General features: G+C 45.5%; 1 protein-coding gene across 1 annotated transcript in view; it reads right to left on the bottom strand.

Annotated features, from left to right (window-relative positions):
* TTI1 (TELO2 interacting protein 1) overlaps positions 1–21,662 on the bottom strand; it is a 47,497-nt gene that overhangs the window by 23,766 nt on the left and 2,069 nt on the right. The window contains exon 2 of the mRNA XM_044263052.1: positions 3,835–6,158. Coding sequence (XP_044118987.1) covers positions 3,835–6,124 — 2,290 coding nt within the window. The 5' untranslated portion in view covers positions 6,125–6,158. The remainder of the gene's footprint in view (positions 1–3,834; positions 6,159–21,662) is intronic.

The following is a 21,662-nucleotide window of genomic DNA, read 5'->3' as shown; positions in this document are numbered from 1 at the left end:
AAGTAGATACGCTGCAAAGATTTCTACATTGAGGCTAGTACCAGACACTGAAGTCTTTGCTTACGAATGGCTTTTAAACATATGAAAAGCAGCTCAGCCTCACTCTTAGTGCAAATTAAACTATAATAAGGTGCTATTTTTGTCCTATTGGATAAGCAAGGATTAGCAAAAGACTCAGGAATATAGTCGAGAGGAGGGTGTGGAAAATCAGCTCTCTGCTCCACTGCTGACAGGAGTTTAAATGGGTGCAAGTTCTTTGGAGAGCACCCTGAAAGTCTCCATCCAAAACTGAAATGTGGGGTGCCCGGCTGGCTCAGTCTGGAGCACATGACTCTTGATCTCAGGGTTGTGAGTTTGAGCCCCACTGGGTACAGAGATTACAAAAACAAAACAAACCAAACCAGATTAAATGTACTGTCCTCTAAGCCAGTACTCCTTCCTAGGAAGTTACTCTATTGATATACTCTGACATGTTCAAAATGACCTCTAAAGATAATCACTGCAGCATTTTTCTTTTTTTTTTTTTGTGGTGGCAAAAGAATGGAAACAACCAAAATCTCCACCCAGAAAGGACCATTTAAGCAAACTCTGCACAGCTGCACAACAGTATCCTAGGCAGCCACGAAACTCAGGTGGCAGGCATCCACATATGGCTGTGGCACAGGCTCTCAGTGCCAAGGTGCGTGGCACAGACTCTTCCTGCTTTCAAAGCTACCCTGTTCTCATTGCTGTGGGTCCTCGGCAACTGGCCGGAGGTGCTCGGCGGTAACCACGCTGATCGTTCCTGCCCTCACTGTGGCACTTAATGTTTTCTAGCCAGTGAACACTGCTAATTAGGGTGACTCCATTTCCTGAAACATGTGCTAGGTCCTCTGAAGACTTCCTAGACGGTCTCTGAGACCACACTTCCATTCCCATTTTAAAAGAGTAGCCAGCAGTTAAGTCAAGATCTCAGGGCTGGGGCGCCTGGGTGGCTCAGGTCATGATCCCAGGGCCCTGGGATCAAGCCCTCCATTGGGCTCCCTGCTCGGTGGAGAGTCTGCTTTTCCCTCTTCCTCTGCCTGCTACTCCCCCTGCTGTGTTCTCTCTCTCTCTGTCAAATAAATAAAATATTAAAAAAAAAAAAAAATCTCAGGGTCGTCAGATGGAGCCCCATGTCTGCAGGGAGTCTGCTTGAGATTCTCTCTCCCTCTCCCTTGGCCTCTCCCCTCTTCTCTCTCTCTCAAAATAAAATAAAAAAAGAAGAGAGTGGCTATCAGTGAGTGAGACAACTTGAAGGCAAACAGAAACAGCAACAGAGTGATTCACGTGCAACTGACCAACTCTCCTTCAGCACTGCTCACCATTCCAAATGCAAGTATATTTGGGGTGATTTCAACGCTTTCAGGAAAGCCATCTTCCATCTTGCTTCTTTCCCTAGGATGTCCTCAAGTCCATGTTAACCATCTTCCTTTTTTCTCTACAGTGGAGATCCTTCCCCTTTCACTTCAATTAAAAAATAATAATAAAAATAAAGTGCTACACAGGGTTTCTTCTTTCGAGGTGACCAAAGACATCAGCAACCCAAGACAATTCAATTTTCAAGGCCCCAACTAAGATACGTCCTGAGAGCATATACTTAATAGGCCTTTTCTCAATAGAGCTTTTTTTTTTTTTTAAAATATTTTATTTATTTGTTTGACAGAGATCACAAGGAGGCAGAGAGGCAGGCAGAGAGAGAGGAGGAAGCAGGCTCCCTGCTGAGCAGAGAGCCCAATGTAGGGCTCGATCCCAGGACCCTGGGATCATGATCCGAGCCAAAGGAAGAGGCTTTAACCCACTGAGCCACCCGGGTGCCCCTCTTAATATAGTTTTAAATTTCAAACGGACACATAGTCTAGTTCTCTAAAGCACTAAAAGTGGAAGTCTGCGCTAGCTTCAGACCATGGAAGCTGTCAGCCAGTCTCAGCAGCGCTGCTGCGAGGGCAGTACCCAGTCCTTCTCAGTCACTGCTGACGTCTCAGCGACTAGGCCAGTCCAGAGACTTCCAAGTCGTTGCAAAATAAAATCCAAACTCCTTCCCTTGGTCTAAAAGGCCATGCGGGGCTTATCCTTGCCTCACCTCACCTGCCAGCTTTATCTTGTATCACTCTCTCCACAGTGGCCTCTCTCCCAGGCTCTGAAGTCCTTTCTTTCCTCCACATCTTTGCACCTGCTTCTTTGACCTGAAGGTTCTTAAAAAACATAAAAAGGATAGGACAGCTCCACATGTATCGGGGGGCCCTTCTCAGCCTTCAGGTCTCAGCTCCACTGTTGCTTCCTCAGGGAAGCCCTCCCTGACCACGCGACTGAAAGTATCCTAGCCCTGTTCCTCTGGCATCAGGTTGTCTGTTTTCTTCATAGTGCTTATTAGACTCTGAAATGAACTTGTTTAATAATTTACTTGCCATCTCTTTTGCAGGAGCAAGAAAACTGCATGACTGTATTTGCCTAGCTCACTGCTATATCCTGATGCCGAAGCACAATGTCTGGCACATGGCAGCCACGCTTTAGCAAAGGAATGAATAAAAGAACATTTAGATGGCATGGCAAGTGTTTACGAATGAATGAATGAACACTAGAAATGGTTTGAGGTATAGGGTAGATGACCATCTCTGTTCCAGCCGCCCGTCCTTGCTGTGACAAACTTTCTTACATGATCTTGGCTTTCTTGGCTGACAAAATGAGGTCAGTAACATTTCCACATACCTTTGAGGCTCCTAGTACTGGAATAAATACTAGAGATACGGTCTTTGGATAGCTCGTTATTTTTTTTTCATTCAAAGACCGACTATCTAATTCAGAGATTCTTTTTCTTATTGTCCAAAACTTTGCCATTTTAATGGTTTTTAATACCTCCAACAGACACCAAACAGGATCAAAAGGAAGGAGAGAAACTCAAACCACCTCATACAATTAAAAGGTTAAAAACGTTTCTACAGGCGCCTGGGTGGCTCAGTTGGTTAAGCCTCTGCCTTCAGCTCGAGTCACAGTCTCAGGGTCCTGGGATTGAGCCCCACATCGGGCTCTCGGCTCAGCAGGGAGCCTGCTTCCCGCCCCCCCCCACCCTGGACCCCCGCCGTGCCTGCTTCTCTGCCTACTTGTGATCTCTGTCTGTCAAATAAATAAATAAATCTTTAAGAAAAAAAAAGTTTCTAGACCTCTGTCTAGTATGGTAGTCACTAGCTACATGTGGCTATTTAAGTTAAAATAAAGAATTCAGTGCCTCAGCTACACTAGCCACGTGTACCTAGTGGCTACTGCAATGGACAGAACATATATAGAATATTTCCATCATCACAGAAAGTTCTAGTGGGCCGTAACGCTCTAGCTCATCTGCGGACTGAGTAATTCCTGTTATTCCCGTTCTCTATTAGTACAGATACTTCCAACCCCACGTATTGTCAGAAGCAGTTTTGGATACAGAAAAGAACAAGACTGTCACAATTCCTGACTTTACTCCTTATTACCTGTGTAACCCTGGTTAAGTCAATCTCACTGTGCCTTAGTTCTTCTTTTCGGTTAACATAAAAAGAATGTTTACATTTAGTCTGCAGGGTTTATGACCCTGACATAGAGAAGAAGCTCAATATATGGCAGAGGTTATTAAAAGTGTGTGTTATACACACACATTAAAAAAAAAAAAAAAAAAAAAAAAAGGCAGTAGAACCCTGCCATAACCTGTAGGGCTGGACCAACAACTATTCAAATAATGTCCTCCATAGCATAACCACACACACACACAAAAAAAAGATTAGGCAAACAAGGATACTAGGCCTTCCCCTAGATTAGCATTAAAAAGGGCTCTGACTGTACCTAATGCTGCCAGCAAGGCATGGAGGACACCCACAAAGGAAGTAGCTCTCTTATCATAAAATTGGTCCAGAGTGGCCAAGACATCCTGAACCACATCTGCCACCAAAGGAAGCAGGCTAGCATCCGAGTTCCACAGCATGACTTCCAAGACCTTTGGGGTATGGGGGTGCAGAGACAGATGACGCAGATTTAAAGAGATCCCATTCACCAAATAGTCCGAATTTTGACTGATTAGGTGCTGCGGAGAGTCGTAGCCACAAGCGTGGCAAATGTCCAGCATGGCACCGGTAGCTGCCTGACTAATGAGCAGGGTTTGGTCCCCAGCCTTCTCCAGGACTGGATAGAGGGCTGACATCAAGAGCAGACGGAAGTCTTTTCCCAGTGCATACGCAAAGCGGCCGATCCCTTCCAACTGGATGCATATTTGCCAGATGTTGCTGTTCATGGAGCAGATAGTGGGACCTGGCTTTGAGAAGGCTTGGAAAGATGTGACTTGGCAGGTGTGTGCAGCAGATGTGATGGCCTGGAGGCCTGACTGCTTCATTGTTAGCTCCTCTCCCCCTTCCTCAGATTCGATACAGGTGACCAAATACCAGTTTTCTTGGCTCGTGTATTCTTCAAGTATAGTGGTCACGATCTCTTTCAGTTCCTCCGGGCTTGTTTTAATGTGGTTTTCGTGAAGATTCTCCACCTCCAGGCCAGCAGCCCCCACAACCAGCTCATTGAGGATCATGGCGGCTTGCTTCCGGTAAACCACGGACTCGTGGTAGAGCTCCATAAAGTGATCGACGAGCAGATAGAGGTCCCCGTAAAACCCGAGGAGCTGACACAGCTGCTGCAAAAGCAGGAAAAGCCTCTCGTCGGTGAAGAAGCGGAAGTACCTCCTCTGCAGCAGAGCCGCGCTCTCCGGAGGCGAGCTCAGACCACCAGAAGGCCGGCGCCGCTCTTCGACGACCTTGATGTCGGCCACGTCCAATTCCAGCACTTGGATGAGCGCTTTGGAAAGGCGCTGAAGATGGGCTGCAGAGCGGAGGACGAAGTTCACTTCGGGGCCCAGGAGTTTCAGATAACCGAGTAACAGGGAGAGAGTAGAGAATCTGCCCTGATCGTCCTGGGAGTTCATGAGGCGGGGCAGTGACGTGGCGAGGGAATGGAGGTTTTCTGACAAGATGTCCGCAAAGGCTCTGTTGCCGACCACTACCTTCCGATCTGCGAAATGTCTCAGAACTTTACTGCACTGGGTTTGGACCTCGGGACTCTCATCATTTACTAGACCCACCAAAGCCTTCAGAAGGGGTCCGGCCGAGCCGACCAGGGACTGACTGCACTTCAAGAGAAGGGCCTCGATGAGCTCTGTCAGGGCTAGCCTCACCTTCCAGTGTGGGTGGATGCAAACACACTCGGTTATCTTTTCAATAAGGACGGTCAGTTTGTCGCTGGTGTTTTTTACCCACTTGGCTTCCCTGTGAACCATCAGCTCTGCGACTCTGGGCTCCACGGAGGCAGGCTTCGGTTGGGCGTCCGAGGTCCTTTCGAGCTGTGTGTCAGCCATAACGAAACTCACTGTCTCGTAAAAGATCTTTAGGGAAGACACGACAATGCTGTGCCCTTGCTTAAAGTCTCCCGTGATCACCCGGGTCAGCGCCATTGAGACTCCAGGTAAAAAAGAAGCAAACAAATCCCCCAGCTGTTTCTGTTCACGCTCATCCAGGGGCCTCGGGTGGTCCTGACAGTCGCACTGGAAGAGGAGAACCTGCAGACATTTTAAGGCAGCAACTTTAATTTGCTTGGATTTCTCCTGTTCTGCGAGGTCCAACAGTAAAGATACGGCAAATCCTAACCGAGGCAGGATGGAGGGCTCGTAAAAAGCCAGGACAGTGTCCCCGTAAGCCGAGTGCATCAGCGTGCTGAGGCCCTGGATCACGGCCAGCTTCAGCTCCTCGGACACAGCCGCGGGCTGCTGGGCGCTGGGCGAATACAGGCACGCCGAGAGCTCGGAGAAGAGCTCCTGCAGGAGCTCGCGTTCCCTCACGCAGGTGGAAGAGAGGACGAACGTGAGGCATTCCACCACGCTCTGGATCAAGCGCTCTCTCTTGGGACCCGGCGTCTTCAGCGCGAACCGCAGCGGGAAGAGGACGTACTGCTGGAGCTCCTGCAGGGCCGAGTCGCTCACCGCCTGCAGTTGCGCGCGCAGGTGCTCCACCGTCTCCACCGTCTGCGTCTTGGTGAGCTGCACACAGACGGGCCGCAAGGCCCCGAAGGCCTCCTCGGGAGTGTCGAAGACGGCCATCGCGCAGCAGCCTCCTTCTCACTGCGGAAGCATCCTGCAGGCCGGAGGAAGAAGGCTTTTCAGTGAGGGTCAAGCTCAGAGCAAAGACAAGGCCAACTTGCTTTCATTCAACCACAGACACTTCGCGGGGGCCTCTGGGCCAGGCAGTGCACGAGGCGCCTGGGGAGCAGCGGAACTGAGAGAGGTGGCTGGCGGCTCTTCTCGGGGTGGGGCTGGGGGCCACTCCAGGGAGGGAAGCAGCTTGACGGTTACGGCACAGGCTGCTAAGAACTGGGACCAGCCGGTGCTCACGGTCCTGGGTGAGTGCGGGGGACGCATGCGTCAGAGGTCTGCGAAAGCCAGGGGAGGGGTCACAGGAAGAAGATGCTTGAGCCAGACTTGAGGGAGGAACAATAGCAATCTGTAGGCTACGCTAACAGAGTTTGGATTGTAACCAGTGTTAGGAGTGGAGAGCCACTGAAAGTTTTGTCTTTTTTTTTTTTTTTTTTTAAAGATTTTATTTATGAGAGAGAGAGTGCATGTGCACACAAGAGTGCGGGGAGCAGCAGAGGGAGAAGCAGACTCCCCACTGAGCAGGGAGCCCGCGTGGGACTCTATCCGAGGACTCTGGGATCATGACCTTTAACTCATGATCATGACTTTTAACCGACTGACCCACCCAGGCATCCCAGTTTTCTCTTTTTCAAGTTGAGGTATAAGATGCATAGAGTAAAACGCACTAGTCTTAACGTACAGCTCAGTGGATTCTTGTGAGGTAGAGATCTATACAACCATCATCCAAAACAAGACAGAATATTTCCAGCAACCTGGAAGGCTCCCCCAAGCCCTTTTACAGTTGATTCTGATTTCCCCTGCCCAGTGGTAACCTCTACTCTGACTTCTATGACCACGGGTTCATTTTTTTTTTTTTTTAAGATTTTATTTATTTATTTGACAGAGATCACAAGCAGGCAGAGAGGCAGACAGAGAGAGAGAGGGGGAAGCAGGCTCTCCACTGAGCAGAGAGCCCCATGCGGGGCTTGATCCCAGGACCCTGAGGTCATGACCCGAGCTGAAAGCAGAGGCTTTAATCCACTGAGCCACACAGGCGGCCCCGACCACAGGTTCATTTTGTCTGCTCCTGTCATGGAGAGGTTTTAAGTGGAAGTTACAGGATCAGCTTTATGCACTGAGAAGGCCCCCTGGTAGCCAACGATATGGGAGAAGAGTCAGAGGTGGGTGAGACCAAGAGCAGAACAAGACAGGAGGGAGTGGCCAGAGAAAGGGGAAAACCGGGAGCACACACCATCACAGAAATCATGGGTGAAGACAGAACCCAGCAGGATGGAAAGATGGGCCAGCAAGCAGGCAGTGAAAGGAGATAGGTTTATAGGTGAGCAAAGGAACTGAGCAACTTAATACCGGAGAGTCTCTTTCCTTTGTGAGGAGAAATTCAAAGTCATAGGCTGACAGTGAACAAGAAGGGGGAGGACGGGGTAAACAGAGGGTTTGAGGAGAGAAATAAAAGTCTCCAATATTTCCCTTTGGGGAAGCAGAGCATGCTGGGAAGACATAAAAGTGTGGCCCAAGGGTACTGAGGACTGAGCTAAAGCTGGAGACCATAAACAAGTACAACTGTAAAACGCTGGCACTGGAGGGAGGTTAGAGATCGTCTAGGCTGGTGGGGTCTGTCAGTCCGTCTGTGTCTCCCAATCTCTTTCTCTCTCTTTTGGCTCAACTTACTGGGGGCTTCTGAACAGATGATGCCCCTTCCTCCAGATGAACCCTCCAGAGCCCCACTGACTACATGGCTGACGGGCAAGTGGTGCCTGGTGGGTGTGGGCAAGACCTGCTCAGCCCAGCGAGTGAGAGTCAGTGCCAAATTTTCCTCCTGGGTCAGGAGAGGGCTCCAGGGCAACAATCAGGCTCTAAAACCCTGGAGAGAGTCTGGTCCACAGAGCCTCACGGTATTCTGCAAGGGAGGGCAATATTGGTCACTGTGAAGCTTGCTAGGGGATATCTCTTGGTCTCTGTGACCCCCACCAAGGGAGAAAACTCAAATTTGCCCTATCTCAGGCTACTGAAGGCAGAAGCCTTGGCCAGGGATTACTGCCATCCCACTGGCACCGGCTCACACACACGTGACCTGGAGGCTGCTGTGCCGTCCCCTGCTTGAGGTACTGTAGTTGGAACACCAGAAGGGAAGGAAGATAGCCAGTTAACGCAACCCAGGAGTCACAGGCAGGAAAAGCAAGCAGAGCACTGTCTGAGGTGGTGAGTTTTAGACTAACAGAACCACTAAGGGAGGCAGACAAGAATTGGAAAAAATAATAAGAGTGATAAAAAAAGTCTGATCACAAGGCAAATGATATCTTTTAGGATTTTTTTTTTTAAGATTATTTATTTATTTATTTGAGAGAGAGAGAGCATGAGCGAGGAGAAGGTCAGAGAGCGAAGCAGACTCCCCATGGAGCTGGGAGCCTGATGCGGGACTTGATCCCGGGACTCCAGGATCACGCCCTGAGCCGAAGGCAGTCATCCAACCAACTGAGCCACCCAGGCGTCCCTCTTTTAGGATTTTAAAAACATAATTTTCCACACCAAAAAAGCTCAAGTGATGTTATTTTTTTAAAAAAAGACGGTTAATTACCAAGATCCAATCAGCGGCCTGGAAGACCAAGGAGAGCTACTTTAAAACTCAGAGCAGAAATACAAAGAGACAGAACTCATGAGACTTGGAGAACCAACACGTAAATAAATAGCAGGGAATTCTGGAAGGAGAGAAAGGACCAGATGGAGGAGCCAGAACAAATAAACAAATGAAACATTTCCCTGAGCTGCAGAAAGATTTACCTGGAGACTGAAAAGACAGAAGGACACACACCTAATCACACTCTGGTAAAATTCCTACAAGAGACAGAAAAAAATTATACATACTTTCAGGAAGAAACAAACAAATAACTTAGAAGAAGACCAGGTCTGGCTTTCTCGTCTGCAACAAGGGACATCAGAAGACAACGGAATAGCATCTACTGACTGCAAAGGAAGGCCTGTGGCCCCCAAGTCCTATATACAGCCAAGAGAGACACCAGTCAGACTGTATGAACAAGAGCAAGGATGCAGAGAGGGCATGACACACACACCCTCCGAAGGAAGGTACTTGAAAATGGATTCCATTCAAATGAACAACTCAAAACAGAGACCTAAAACAGGAAGATGAACAAGGAAGGAAACACTGTTAGCATTCTCTTAGCGTGGAAAACTTATTTATTTATATCTTTTTAAGATTTTACTTATTTGACAGAGAGAGAGAAATCACAAGTAGGCAGAGAGGGAGGCAGAGAGAGAGGGGAGGAAGCAGGCTCCCTGCAGAGCAGAGAGCCCGATGCGGGGCTCAATCCCAGGACCTGAGATCATGACCTGAGCCGAAGGCAGAGGCTTTTACCCACTGAGTCACCCAGGCGCCCCTGGAAAACTTACTTCAAATAGAATGTTGAAGTGGAAGCCCACACAAGGTAGAATAAATCAGAGGGTCTGGTTGAAGCTGGAGCGAAGGCAATGGCCTGGGGCTCTACATTTATCTATCTCAGGAGTTTCAAGAACACAACCTGGGGCCCCCCGGAAGGACGCTCTCAGATTCTATGACACAAACAACTACAGAGCTAAAGAAGTGGGAAGACACAGTACATCCCAACTGAACTCAGCTCGACTCTCGGTGCCCCCTGGTGATTTACGGCCTTCCCCTGAGCTAGAAACCTTCGCCTCTCTTTCTCCCGCCTCCCTCTTAATGCCCCCATTCTCTTCAATTTCATCAATGCTACCCCCTTCAACATCTTTCAAATCTGTTGCTGATGATAACCATCTGTTTAACGTTGGACTGCCTGGAACTGTTTCCTCCAGGGCCGCTGGCCTCGCAGGCTCGCCCTTCTTGGGTCCACATTTCACAATGACATGTATGTAATCTTTCAAAACAAAAATCTGATCACTCTTCGCTGCTTAGAATTCAACTGCGCTCCCTAGCCCACCTATTCACCATGGCACATGGTGCCCTTGGCCATCGGGCTCCTGCCTAGCTCAGCAACCTCAGCTTCAACCCTTCCAGCTGGAACTGCAGCCATGTGAAATGACAAAACGTGCCATTTCCCGAGCAGGTGGCATTCCTTCCCATTCGCCTCCTCTGTCCCGTTTCAGTCACCTCCATGCACACTGCTACTATGGAATTCCGTCTGCTGCAGGATTTATCCTTCTGTCTTAGCTGCTTTAGACGGGGCAATCCTGTACATCGAACCCAGAAAGGCATCTGGCATAAGACAAACATCGGGCCCCTTCTGCCTTGAAGTTGGATATGGTAGGGTCTGCCTTGAAGTATGGCAGGCTAATACTCCTGCTGACAACTACAAAAAGCCAGATAAATTACAAAAACAATTTCTTAAAACATAAATAGTTGTGGAAGCAACAGGGACTAGGTGGACAGATTTTCTCGCCAGGGGGGGATGTTCAGTGAGTCAACGGTTGATAGCTGTTTCTCTTTATTTTTCTGTTTTTTCATTTCACTTCATTTTATTTTATTGCCCTTGCTGCATTTGCCGACCCTTGACATGAGCTCAGGATTACAGTGTGGCCCAGGCCAAAGGCTGTCACTTAGGAAAGAGAAACCACAACGCTTTTAAAATGTTGTTATGTGGGGTGGAAGGGGAGAAACCTGCAGTTTTTAGAGCTCTCAAAATACACGGCTTCTGGGAGACGGCTGCTGCTGGGGGACGGACAGCTTAAATGTCCAAACACATGAAAGAGATCAACCCCACGGATTCAAGCTCAGCAAACCCAGGTTGGCGGTACAAAGACAAAGACACACACACAGATCACAGCTGAACTGTTGTAAACTGAAACTAAAAAGAAAAATCTTAAAAGTAATGGAGCAGTAAGACTGACAGATACTTCTCCACAGAAACAATGAAATCTGGAAGACACTAGGAGGAGAGGGACATCTTTAAAGGGCTAAGAGGAAATAACTATGAGGCTTGCATTTTATACCCTATGAAGCCAGCGTTCAAAATTGAAGGTGAAATAAAGATGGTTTTGGATAAAAACTAAGCGAATTTGGGGCGCCGAATGGGGTTAAAGGCAGTGGGTTAAAGCCTCTGCCTTCAGCTCAGGTCATGATCTCAGGGTCCTGGGATCAGGCCCCACATCGGGCTCTCTGCTCAGCAGGGAGCCTGCTTCCCTTCCTCTCTCTCTGCCTGCCTCTCTGCCTACTTGTGATCTCTGTCTGTCAAATAATAAATAAAATCTTTAAGAACAACAACAAAACAAACCAAGGGAATTCATTGCTATCAGGTCTGCACTAAAGGAAAAAAATAAAGGGAAAAATGATCCTAGACAGAAGCACGGCTATGTAGGAGGGACTAAAGAACAATGGAATATACCAGTATAAAATAATGCTAACTATACAAAATGATTATGTCTTTTGCAATTTAAGTATAGACATAAAACCAAAGTGCAAGACAATAATGTAGAAACAAAGGTGCATGGGAGGAGATGTAAAAGGAGTTACATGTATTAAAAGTCTAGTAGTTTGAGGAGGTGGTACAATAATCTGAAATTTATAGGGTAAGCGCCGAAAGTATTGTAAAAGAATATATACTTAATAAGTTCAGACAGCAGGACAATAAATATTTTTAAATTTATCCAAAAAAAGGTAAAAAATGAGAAAAAGAGAAGCAAAACCAGTGGTCATATAGGAAACAAATAATAAAATGGTAGAGAGCTCCCTGAAAAATGATTACATTAATGCAGATTTTCTCAACGGTGGCAAAAATGGCCCTTGGGTGAAAATCATTGGTGTAGCCATCAAAATCCCAGCAGGATTTTTGTAGAAAGTAACAATATGACTCTAAAGTTGATATGGGAATGCAAAGTGCCTCAAATAGCAAAGACAACCTTTTTTTTTTTTTTTTAAAGATGTTATTTATTTATTTGACAGACAGAGAGATCACAAGTAGGCAGAGAGGCAGGCAGAGAGAGTGGGGAACAGGCTCCCTGCTGAGCAGAGAGCCCGATGTGGGGCTCGATCCCAGGACCCTGAGACCGTGACCCAAGCCGAAGGTAGACGCTTTAATCCACTGAGCCAACCAGGTGCCCCCCCCCCACTTTTAAAAAAGATTTTATTTATTTGAAAGAGAGAGAAAGAGAGAGAAAGCGCACAAGTTGGGTGAGGGGCACAGGGAGAAAAAGGCTCCCCGCTGTTCAGGGAGCCTGATGTGGAACTCGATCCTGGGACTCTGGGACCATGAGCTGAGCTGAAGGTGGACACCTAACTGACAGAGAGCCATCCAGGCACTCCAGCAAAGACAATCTTGAAGAGAAATTAGGTTGGTAAGTTGTGGTAGTGTAAGTTCTTTCACTATCTGATTTACGGTACATGTACAGTAAGTAAAATCAGTGCGTTATTAGCATAAAGATCGAAAACCAGACTAATGGAACAGAATAGCCCCCTCAAATGCAAGAGATCCACATACCTCACGAAGGCAAAAGCTGAAATGACCTGGTGGAAAGAACAGTCTTTTTAACAGAAGGTGCTGTGTCATTTGGTTATCCATAGGAAAAAATATGTATGTCTTGATTCCATCTGACACTGGATTTAAATGTGAAATGTAAAGAAAATATAAGAAAACAGAGAAGAGCATCTTTGTGATCTTGGGGTAGGCAAAGATTTCTTAAACAGGATATAGAAAAGGGCCAACCATTTAAAAAAAAAAAAAAAAAGAAAAAGAAAGAAAGAAAAGGATAAATTGGATTACATTATGATTAAGAACTTCTGTTCCTCAAAAGACACCATTAAGACAGTGAAAGAACAACCCGTAAAGGGAGGAAAGGTGTTTGCTATATATCTGACAAAACACTCATATTGATAATATTTTTCATAAATCATTAACAACCCAGGAAAAACATGGGAAAGGACTTGGCAGACATATCAAAAAAAGAGGATATCCAATGCTTAATCAACATATGAAAAAAGACACTCCACATCATTAAGTCAGGAAAATGCAATTCAAAACTTCAATAAAATGTCATTATGCATCCACCAGAAGGGCTAAGCTGAAAAAAGGGGGGAAAAAAAAAAGATAGAGGGGCACCTGGGTGGCTCAGTGGGTTAAAAGCCTCTGCCTTTTATCAGGTCATGATACCAGGGTCTTGGGATTGAGCCCCATATCTGGCTCTCTGCTTGGCAGGGAGCCTGCTCTCCACACCCCCCGACCCCCCCCCCCCCGCCTGCCTCTCTGCCTACTTGTGATCTCTGTCTGTCAAATAAATAAAGAAAATCTTAAAAAAAAACAAAAAACGACAAAGAAAATACTAGTCATTAGCAAGGAAATTAAGCAACTAGAACTCTTATTCAAGGCTGGTAGGCATGTAAACTGGTACAACTACTTTGGAAAACTCTTCGGCAGGATCTAATATTCTAAAGGTAAACACATGCGTGCCCTATGACCTAGTATCTACTCTTCGATAAAATCCCCAACAGAAATACATACATAAACATACCAAAAGGTGTGTTCAAGAATATACTATCCACAATTGCCCCTGAATGCCCATCTCCAGGAGAATGGATAAATTGTAGTATAATCTCTCAATGGAGTATTATACAGATGAAGATTTACCGCAATTGGAGATCTTTAAAAGAACAGGTTACAGACTCAGAAATATATAAACCAGCTTTTTGCAGGGAAGAGAGTATACCAAATTGCTGCTTTGACATGACTATAAAAGGCAATCATATACCTTTATGGGATGGCCATGAAATCACACTTGTGTGACAATATGTCAATTACAAAAGAAATTGTTTAGAGATTTAGAGACTGAGGAGTCTCAGATTCTATTCCTATAAAATGCAGCCCTGATTACTGAAAGTGGTGCTGCAAAGTTTGATGTTTCTGTAACTGATGGTTCCAGGGGCGTTCTGGCCCACTGGGATGAGGCATTCAGAAAGGGTGGATTCTCTGGCTGAGTAGAGAAAACCACCCAGAGTTCAACTGTGGCAGACAGTGACTGAATAAACATAAGCCTGAATAACCAGTTCTTGATTGCTGATGGCAACTATGTCTTTTCTAGCTCAGCACACCCAAGCTGCGGTCACGGAAAGCGTCACTGAGAGGCAAGGGAAGAGATCCACAATCGTAGTCCATGGGTGAACCCATAGCCTTTCCCTGTCTTCCCCTTCTCTCTCTGCCTTGTCACTGGATGGGCTAGAGACCATCCCTGGGCCATGGCAGATAGGTGGTGAAGACAAATGGGGTAATTGGCACCAGAAAAGATGCTATACCTTACAGACACTTAAAAGGATAAGATGGTAGACCACAAGGCACTTCCTATATCATACAATCAAGAAGTGGAAAAGGGAGAAAAAAGGAAAGAAGTACAAAAGACATTTGGAAAAAGAATGAACTTCAACAGCGAAGTATTCACGGAGGGAGGGGGACTTGTGTTGGAATTTGAGGATTCCATGTTTAGAGCTGTGCAGGAAGGCTGCTCAAGGTAAAACAGCTGTTACAAGCAAAGGCCGGGAAGAAGAAAAATCAAAGCACCTTGTAAATGTAGAGACAAGATAGAGATGCCATCACAGCAAGTGAGCCACACTTCATCCAGGGCGGACATGCTCAACCCTGGGCCTTGGCTCTTGCTGTTCTACCATTATTGCCTCATGACTTGCTCTCTCATCACTTTTAGGGCTTGCTCAAACGTGAATTCTGAGTGAGCCTTCTCTGATCACTGCTGTTTAAAACTATAATCTAGCCTCCCTCTTCCCCACCCCTGCACTATCTCCTCGTCCTGACCTTAAAGTTTTCCTCCAGAGCACTTAGCGCCATCCATCAAAGCCGATTATCTACCTGTTTATTTATTGTCTCCCTCCTCTCACTAGAATATAGGCTCTAGAAAGAGTGATAATTGACAGGTTTGTTTATTGTTTGAGGCACACAGCAAATATTGAATAAATGCCTGTTGAGTCAACAGCCGTATTCTAAGCTCTGGTTCTCTTGTTGGTAGAGCTTTAATATCAGCGGTGCCTGAACTGGATTCTGGGTAAAAACTGCCATACTCTTCTCTTGGGTAATTCCTACAGGTAGCCGACATCATCCTTTATGGGAGGATCCTGTTAGATTCTCCCTCTCTCTCTCTCTTTTTTTAAAAGATTTTATTTATTTATTTGACAGAGAGAGAGAGAGATCACAAGCAGAGGCAGAGAGGCAGGCAGAGAGAGAGGGGGAAGCAGGCTCCCTGCTGAGCAGAGAGTCTGATGCGGGGCTTGATCCCAGGACCCTGAGACCATGACCTGAGGTGAAGGCAGAAGCTTAACCCTCTGAGCCACCCATGTGTCCCTAGATTCATTCTTTTTTTTTTTTTTTTTAAAGATTTTGTTTATTTGACAGACAGAGATCACAAGTAGACAGAGAGGCAGGCAGAGAGAGAGAGAGAGGGAAGCAGGGCCCCCGCTGAGCAGAGAGCCCCATGTGGGACTCGATCCCAGGACCCCGGGATCATGACCTGAGCCGAAGGCAGTGGCTTAACCCACTGAGCCAACCAGGCGCCCCCCTAGATTCATTCTTAAGGGGCAATTATCGCTCTAGACTTTGGCTGGGCTACTTTTAGGCTGTTTCTAGGACAGGGACAGAATAAGAACACAAATGTGACTATCTGGATTCGAGTCCTCGCTCTACACCTGGCAGTACGATTTCCATGAATTTCAATTTCTTCAACCTAACATAAATTTGGTACATAAGACTTTTTCCCGAAAGTTCTAACTCTGAATAACCAGCATATGGATAAAAAAAACTGGGCATAGATTCCACAGACAAGCATTTAGACATAAGAATTGCTAATACAGGTTCTTGAACAGAAGGAAGAGAATTAATACTTGCTGGGAAAAAACCCCACCAAATGACAGGCATGTACTAGGTATTTTATGTAATAAAAATTCCTCATCCACCAGCTGAGTAACTCAAGGCTCAGAGAGGTGAAGTGACGCCTGGTCACACAGCAAGTGATGTCAGACCTGGAATTCATCTCAAAGGCTGAATGCACACTTTCCCCGACAAGAGGCTACCCTCAGTCTGTTTATCAGAATCAAGGGGGAATCAATGGAAGCAGACATTCCAGGGCCCTACACCAGAGTTACTGAATCAGAATCTATGGGTGGTGGGGGAGTAGGGGAGATGGTAGGTATGCTTGTGAATCTATTTTCAAAGTTTGCAAGGCTGGGGCACCTGGGTGGCTCAGTGGGTTAAGCCTCTCTGTCTTTGGCTCAGGTCATGATCTCAGGGTCTTGGGATCAAGCCCCACATTGGGCTCTCTGCTTGGCAGGGAGCCTGCTTCCCTGTGCCAACCCCCCCCCCCCCGCCTCTCTGCCTGCTTGTGATCTCTCTATGTCACATAAATAAATAAAATCTTAAATAAATAAATAAATAAATAAATAAATACAGGTTTGCAAGGTCAGTCTGATGCCCCTCCCCCCACCCAGCATGGAAATCCCACACTGCACACATTCTACACAAACTCTGTCTTCAGAAGCTCCAGGTGATGAAAGGAGTACTCGCTCAGGATCCATCTGGCAGTAGTGTGCAGAGTGCACTGGAGGGCTGCTGCCTTTGGTTCAAGTGACTGGTTTATTTGTGTACCTCTTCAGCCGAACAGGATACTTTTTAGTGTTACAGCTTTTCTTGTGATTTTTCCCAGCATCTGGTACAGTGTCTGCCAAGCAGTTCCCACTCACTGTTTGTTTAACAGATGAGTAAGAGAGGCTGGATAAACCTTAAACCTCCAGTACACGTGAAATTTTGTAGCTTCCTACTCATTTTTTTTTCTACCTAGAAATGTTTCCTTAGCATATACTATGTGTCATGCACCAGGCTAAGTTCTGGACAAGGAAAGGGAGATACAAAGTTACCTAGAGGGTCTAACACTGTAAGCAAGGAGTATACAATAGAACAGTAAGGAGAGAGGTGCCTGGGTGGCTCAGTGGGTTAAGCCTCTGCCTTCGGCTCACATCATGGTCTCAGAGTCCTGAGATCAAGCCCTGCTCAGCGGGAAGCCTGCTTCCCTCTCTCTCTGCTTGCCTCTCTACCTACTTGTGATCTCTTTCTCCATCAAATTAAAAAAAAAAAAAATCTTAAAAACAAGCAAACAAAAAACACAAAGGAATATACAAAATAGAAGTGGAGGAAAGGAATCAAGGAGACTTCCCAAAAATCCTTCCCCAAATTACTTTAGGCTCATTTCATTTCTAGCTGTCCTCTATAGAATATTTGTTAAATGGTGCCCTTTATTACACTAATATTTATGAGCATATACTTTCTACCAGACAGGAAGTTTTTTGGTAGGCAGTACATCCTAGAAAAGTGGTTCTTTTTTTTTTTTTTTTTTTTTAAAGATTTTATTTATTTATTGGACAGAGAGAGATCACAAGTAGACAGAGAGAGAGGAGGAAGCAGGCTCCCTGCTGAGCAGAGAGCCCGATGCGGGGCTAGATCCCAGGACCCTGAGATCATGACCTGAGCCGAAGGCAGCGGCTTAACCCACTGAGCCACCCAGGCGCCCCTAGAAAAGTGGTTCTTAACTTAGAAAAGAGTGTATATCAAGAATATAGGGGCACCTGAGTGGCTCAGTGGGTTAAGGCCTCTGCCTTCAGCTCAGGTCATGATCTCAGAGTCCTGGGATCGAGTCCCGCATCGGGCTCTCTGCTCAGCGGGGAGCCTGCTTCCCTCTCTCTATGCCTGCCTCTCTGCCTACTTGTGATTTCTGTCAAATAAATAAACAAAATCTTTGAAAAAAAAAAAAAAAAAAAGAATAGACACTCCTTTCCCTCACCCTCAGGGTAGTGTCAGAGGAGGCTTATGGCCAGTCAGGACTTTTGCTACTGTCCACCCTTTTGCAACGAGGCCACCCTTAGTGTAGCACAGTGGCTACCAAATGGGGTACTGGAACTCTCACTTCTACTGGGAAGTAATGAGGAGCTTTGCAACGAGGCCAACCTTAGTGTAGCACAGTGGCTACCAACTGGGGTACTGGAACTCTCACTTCTACTGGGAAGTAATGAGGAGCCCTTCACCTTGGGTGACAAAGGAGACTGAGTGAAGACTTTAAACTTCTACCTACACTTGTTTCTCCTGCCAAAGTGGTATCAGAGAAAGTCAGCTAAAACAGAGAACTTAAATAAGATTCAGAGTGTCAGAACATAATGCAAAAATGTCCAATCAGGGACGCCTGGGTGGCTCAGTTGGTTAAGCAGCTGCCTTCGGCTCAGGTAATGATCCCAGCGTCCTGGGATCGAGTCCCACATCAGGCTCCTTGCTCGGCAGGGAGCCTGCTTCTCTCTCTGCCTCTGCCTGCCATTCTGTCTGCCTGTGCTCGCTCTCTCCCCCTCCCTCTCTCTGATAAATAAATAAAATCTTTAAAAAAAATGTCCAATCAAAAATCGTTCATCATAACAAGAGACAGGAAGGTCTCAAATTCTAAGAAAAAAAAATCAATACATCAAACACTGAGATGACAGAGATGTGAGAATTATCTGATAAAGTTATTAAAGCATCCATGATTAAAATGCTTCCAGGAGCAATTATGTGCTTGCTTGAAGTAAATGAAAGAATAGGAAGCCTCAACAAAGAAACAGGAGATGTAAAGAAAAATCACATGGAAATTTTAGAATTGAAAAATCAATAATTACCAGAGATAGAGAAGGACATTCTATAACCATGAACGGGTAAACCCATCAAGAAGACATAGTAGGGTGGCCTAGGTGGCTCAGTGGGTTAAAGCCTCTGCCTTCGGCACAGGTCATGATCCTTGTGTCCTGGGATCGAGCCCCACATCGGGCTCTCTGCTCAGCAGGGAGCCTGCTTCGCAACCCCCCCCCTGCTTCTCTGCCTACTTGTGATTTCTGTCTGTCAAATAAATAAATAAATAAATCTTAAAAAAAAAAAAAAAAGAAGAAGACATAGCAATACTAAATGGATTATGTTAAGACACAAATCAACCACAAAATACAAATACAAAATAACCCCAAAATGTGTAATGCAAAAATTCATTAAAACTGAAAGGAGAAGCAGGGGTGGTCACCACAAATACAGGTAGTGACTACAACATTCTTCTCTCAACAATTGATAAAACAGGTAGAAAATCAACAAGGATAACAGGACTCTGGGCGCCTGGGTGGCTCAGTGGGTTAAGCCGCTGCCTTCAGCTCAGGTCATGATCTCAGAGTCCTGGGATCGAGTCCCGCATCGGGCTCTCTGCTCAGCAGGGAGCCTGCTTCCCTCTCTCTCTCTCTGCCTGCCTCTCTGTCTACTTGTGATTTCTCTCTGTCAAATAAATAAATAAAATCTTTAAAAAAAAACAAAAACAAAAACAAAAACAAGGATAACAGGACTCAACAGCGCCCTATGCCTACAGGATCTAATCAACATTTAAAGAACACTCCAACCCCCAACAGGAGAATACATTTTCAGGTGCCCACAGAGTATTATACTAAAATAGATCATATCTCAGGCCATGACACAGTGAATACGGCAGCTTCCCCAACCACGATGGAATCAAACTAGAAATCTCACAACAGAGAGATAACAGGAAAATCTCCAAATACCTGGAAACTAAGCAACATGTTTCTTTCTTTTCTCCCTTCTTTCTTTTCTTTTTTTTAGAATTTTTATTTATTAGATAGGAAACATAAGCAGGTGGAGTGGGAGAGGGAGAACCAGGCTCCTGCTGAGTAGGGACCCCCCCCCGCAAAATGCGGGACTCGATCCCAGGGCCCCAGGGTCATAACCTGAAGCTAAGGTAGCCGCTTAATGTCTGAGCCACCCAGGAGCCCCAAAGCAACACATTTCTAAATAATTCATGGATCAAAGAGGAAATCTCAAGGGAAATTTTAAAAAAGATACACAGAAATGAATGAAAGTAAAAATACAACATATCAAAATTTGGGGGACACAGTTACAGCCATGCTGTGAGGGAAAATTTATAAAGTAGTTAATACGCATGTTAGAAAAGGGGAAGGTCTCAAATCGATAATCTAAACTCTCACTTTAAGATCCTAGAAAAAGAGGAGCAAAATAAAACCAAAGGAAGCAGAAGGAAGAAAATAATAAAGAGCAGAGTAGAAATCAATGAAATTGTAAAGAGAAAATAGAGAAAGATCAATGAAACAAAGCACTGGTTCTTTGAAAAGATAGTAGAATTGACAAACTTCTGGCAAGACAGACAAGAGGGAAAGACAGACAAGAGGGATAATACAGGAACAGCACAAACAACTTCACACATACAGTTGATAACTTAGACCAAATGGCGAATTCCTCAAAAACTACTACAGCTCACGTAATATGAGAAAAACTATTTAACCTTTGACCAGCCTTACAACTTTTAAAACCTGAATTTGTCATTTAAAAACTCAAAAAAGAAAAAGAAAACAAATCCACAGGCCCAGAAGGTTTCACTGGGAACTTCTACCAACCATTTAAGGAATTAGCACCAATCCTACCCAACCTTCTAGAAAAAGGAGGAAATCTTTTCAACCTGTTTTATGAAGCTAATATTACCCTGGTACCAAACCTACCAAAGACAATATGTAAATAAAAAAGCTACACACCAATTTCCTTCATGAACATAGAGGCAAAAATCCTAAACAAAGATTTTAAAATAAAATTTGGTAGTATGTAAAAAGAATTATACGCCATGAGAAAGCAGGGTTTATGCTAGGAATGGAAGGCTAACTCAATATTTGAAAATGAATCAGTGTAATTAATATTAACGGGCTGAAGAAGAAAAATCAGATTGTCATCATCTTATCTTTCAGACTTCTAAACGTTCAAGTGTTTGAGCACTCAGTCACTGGGCCTCTCTTTTTTTTTTTCTTTCATTTATTTATTTGAGAGAGAGAGCTCACACGGGCATGTTTGCATGTATAAAAGCAGAGAGAAGGGGCAGAGGGAGAGGAAGAGAAGCAGGCTCCTTGGTGAGAAGGAAGCCCTATGTGGTGGTGGTGGGGAGAAGCTCTATCCCAGGACCCTGGGATTAAGACCTGAGCCAGGCAGACGCTTAACCACCTGAGCTATCCAGGCACCCCAAACTCTCTTCTTTCTACAGCTATTCCCCCTTATGATGCCCACATTTATGTTTAACTCTATCATGTCTCTTCCTTGAACTCCAGACCCATAAATCCAACTGCCTATGAGAGAAGCCTTTACCTGGATAGGTATTTCCACGTGGACATGTACAAACCTAAACTCGTTTTACTCCCTAAACCAGCTCTTTCTGCAATTCAGAAAAAGCACAGTCCCATTTTTATGGTTGCTCAGGCTGAAATCTTTGGGGCCACCTAGAGTTTTACATCTCCTACCTAATTTGTCAGCAAATACTGTCCTACCTCTTGAAGACAGAATCCTGGGATTCCTATTCCCGGAATCCGACCCCCTCTCACCACCTCAACCCTGGTCTGAATCATCTTTTCACCTGGGTTATTTCAACAGCTGCTCAACTGCTCTTCCTGCTTCCACCTTTGAAGCCTTACTGT

This window comes from Neovison vison, chromosome 8, assembly GCF_020171115.1.
Source record: "Neovison vison isolate M4711 chromosome 8, ASM_NN_V1, whole genome shotgun sequence".
NCBI lineage: Eukaryota > Metazoa > Chordata > Mammalia > Carnivora > Mustelidae > Neogale > Neogale vison.
This window is presented reverse-complemented; position numbering and strand designations above follow the sequence as displayed.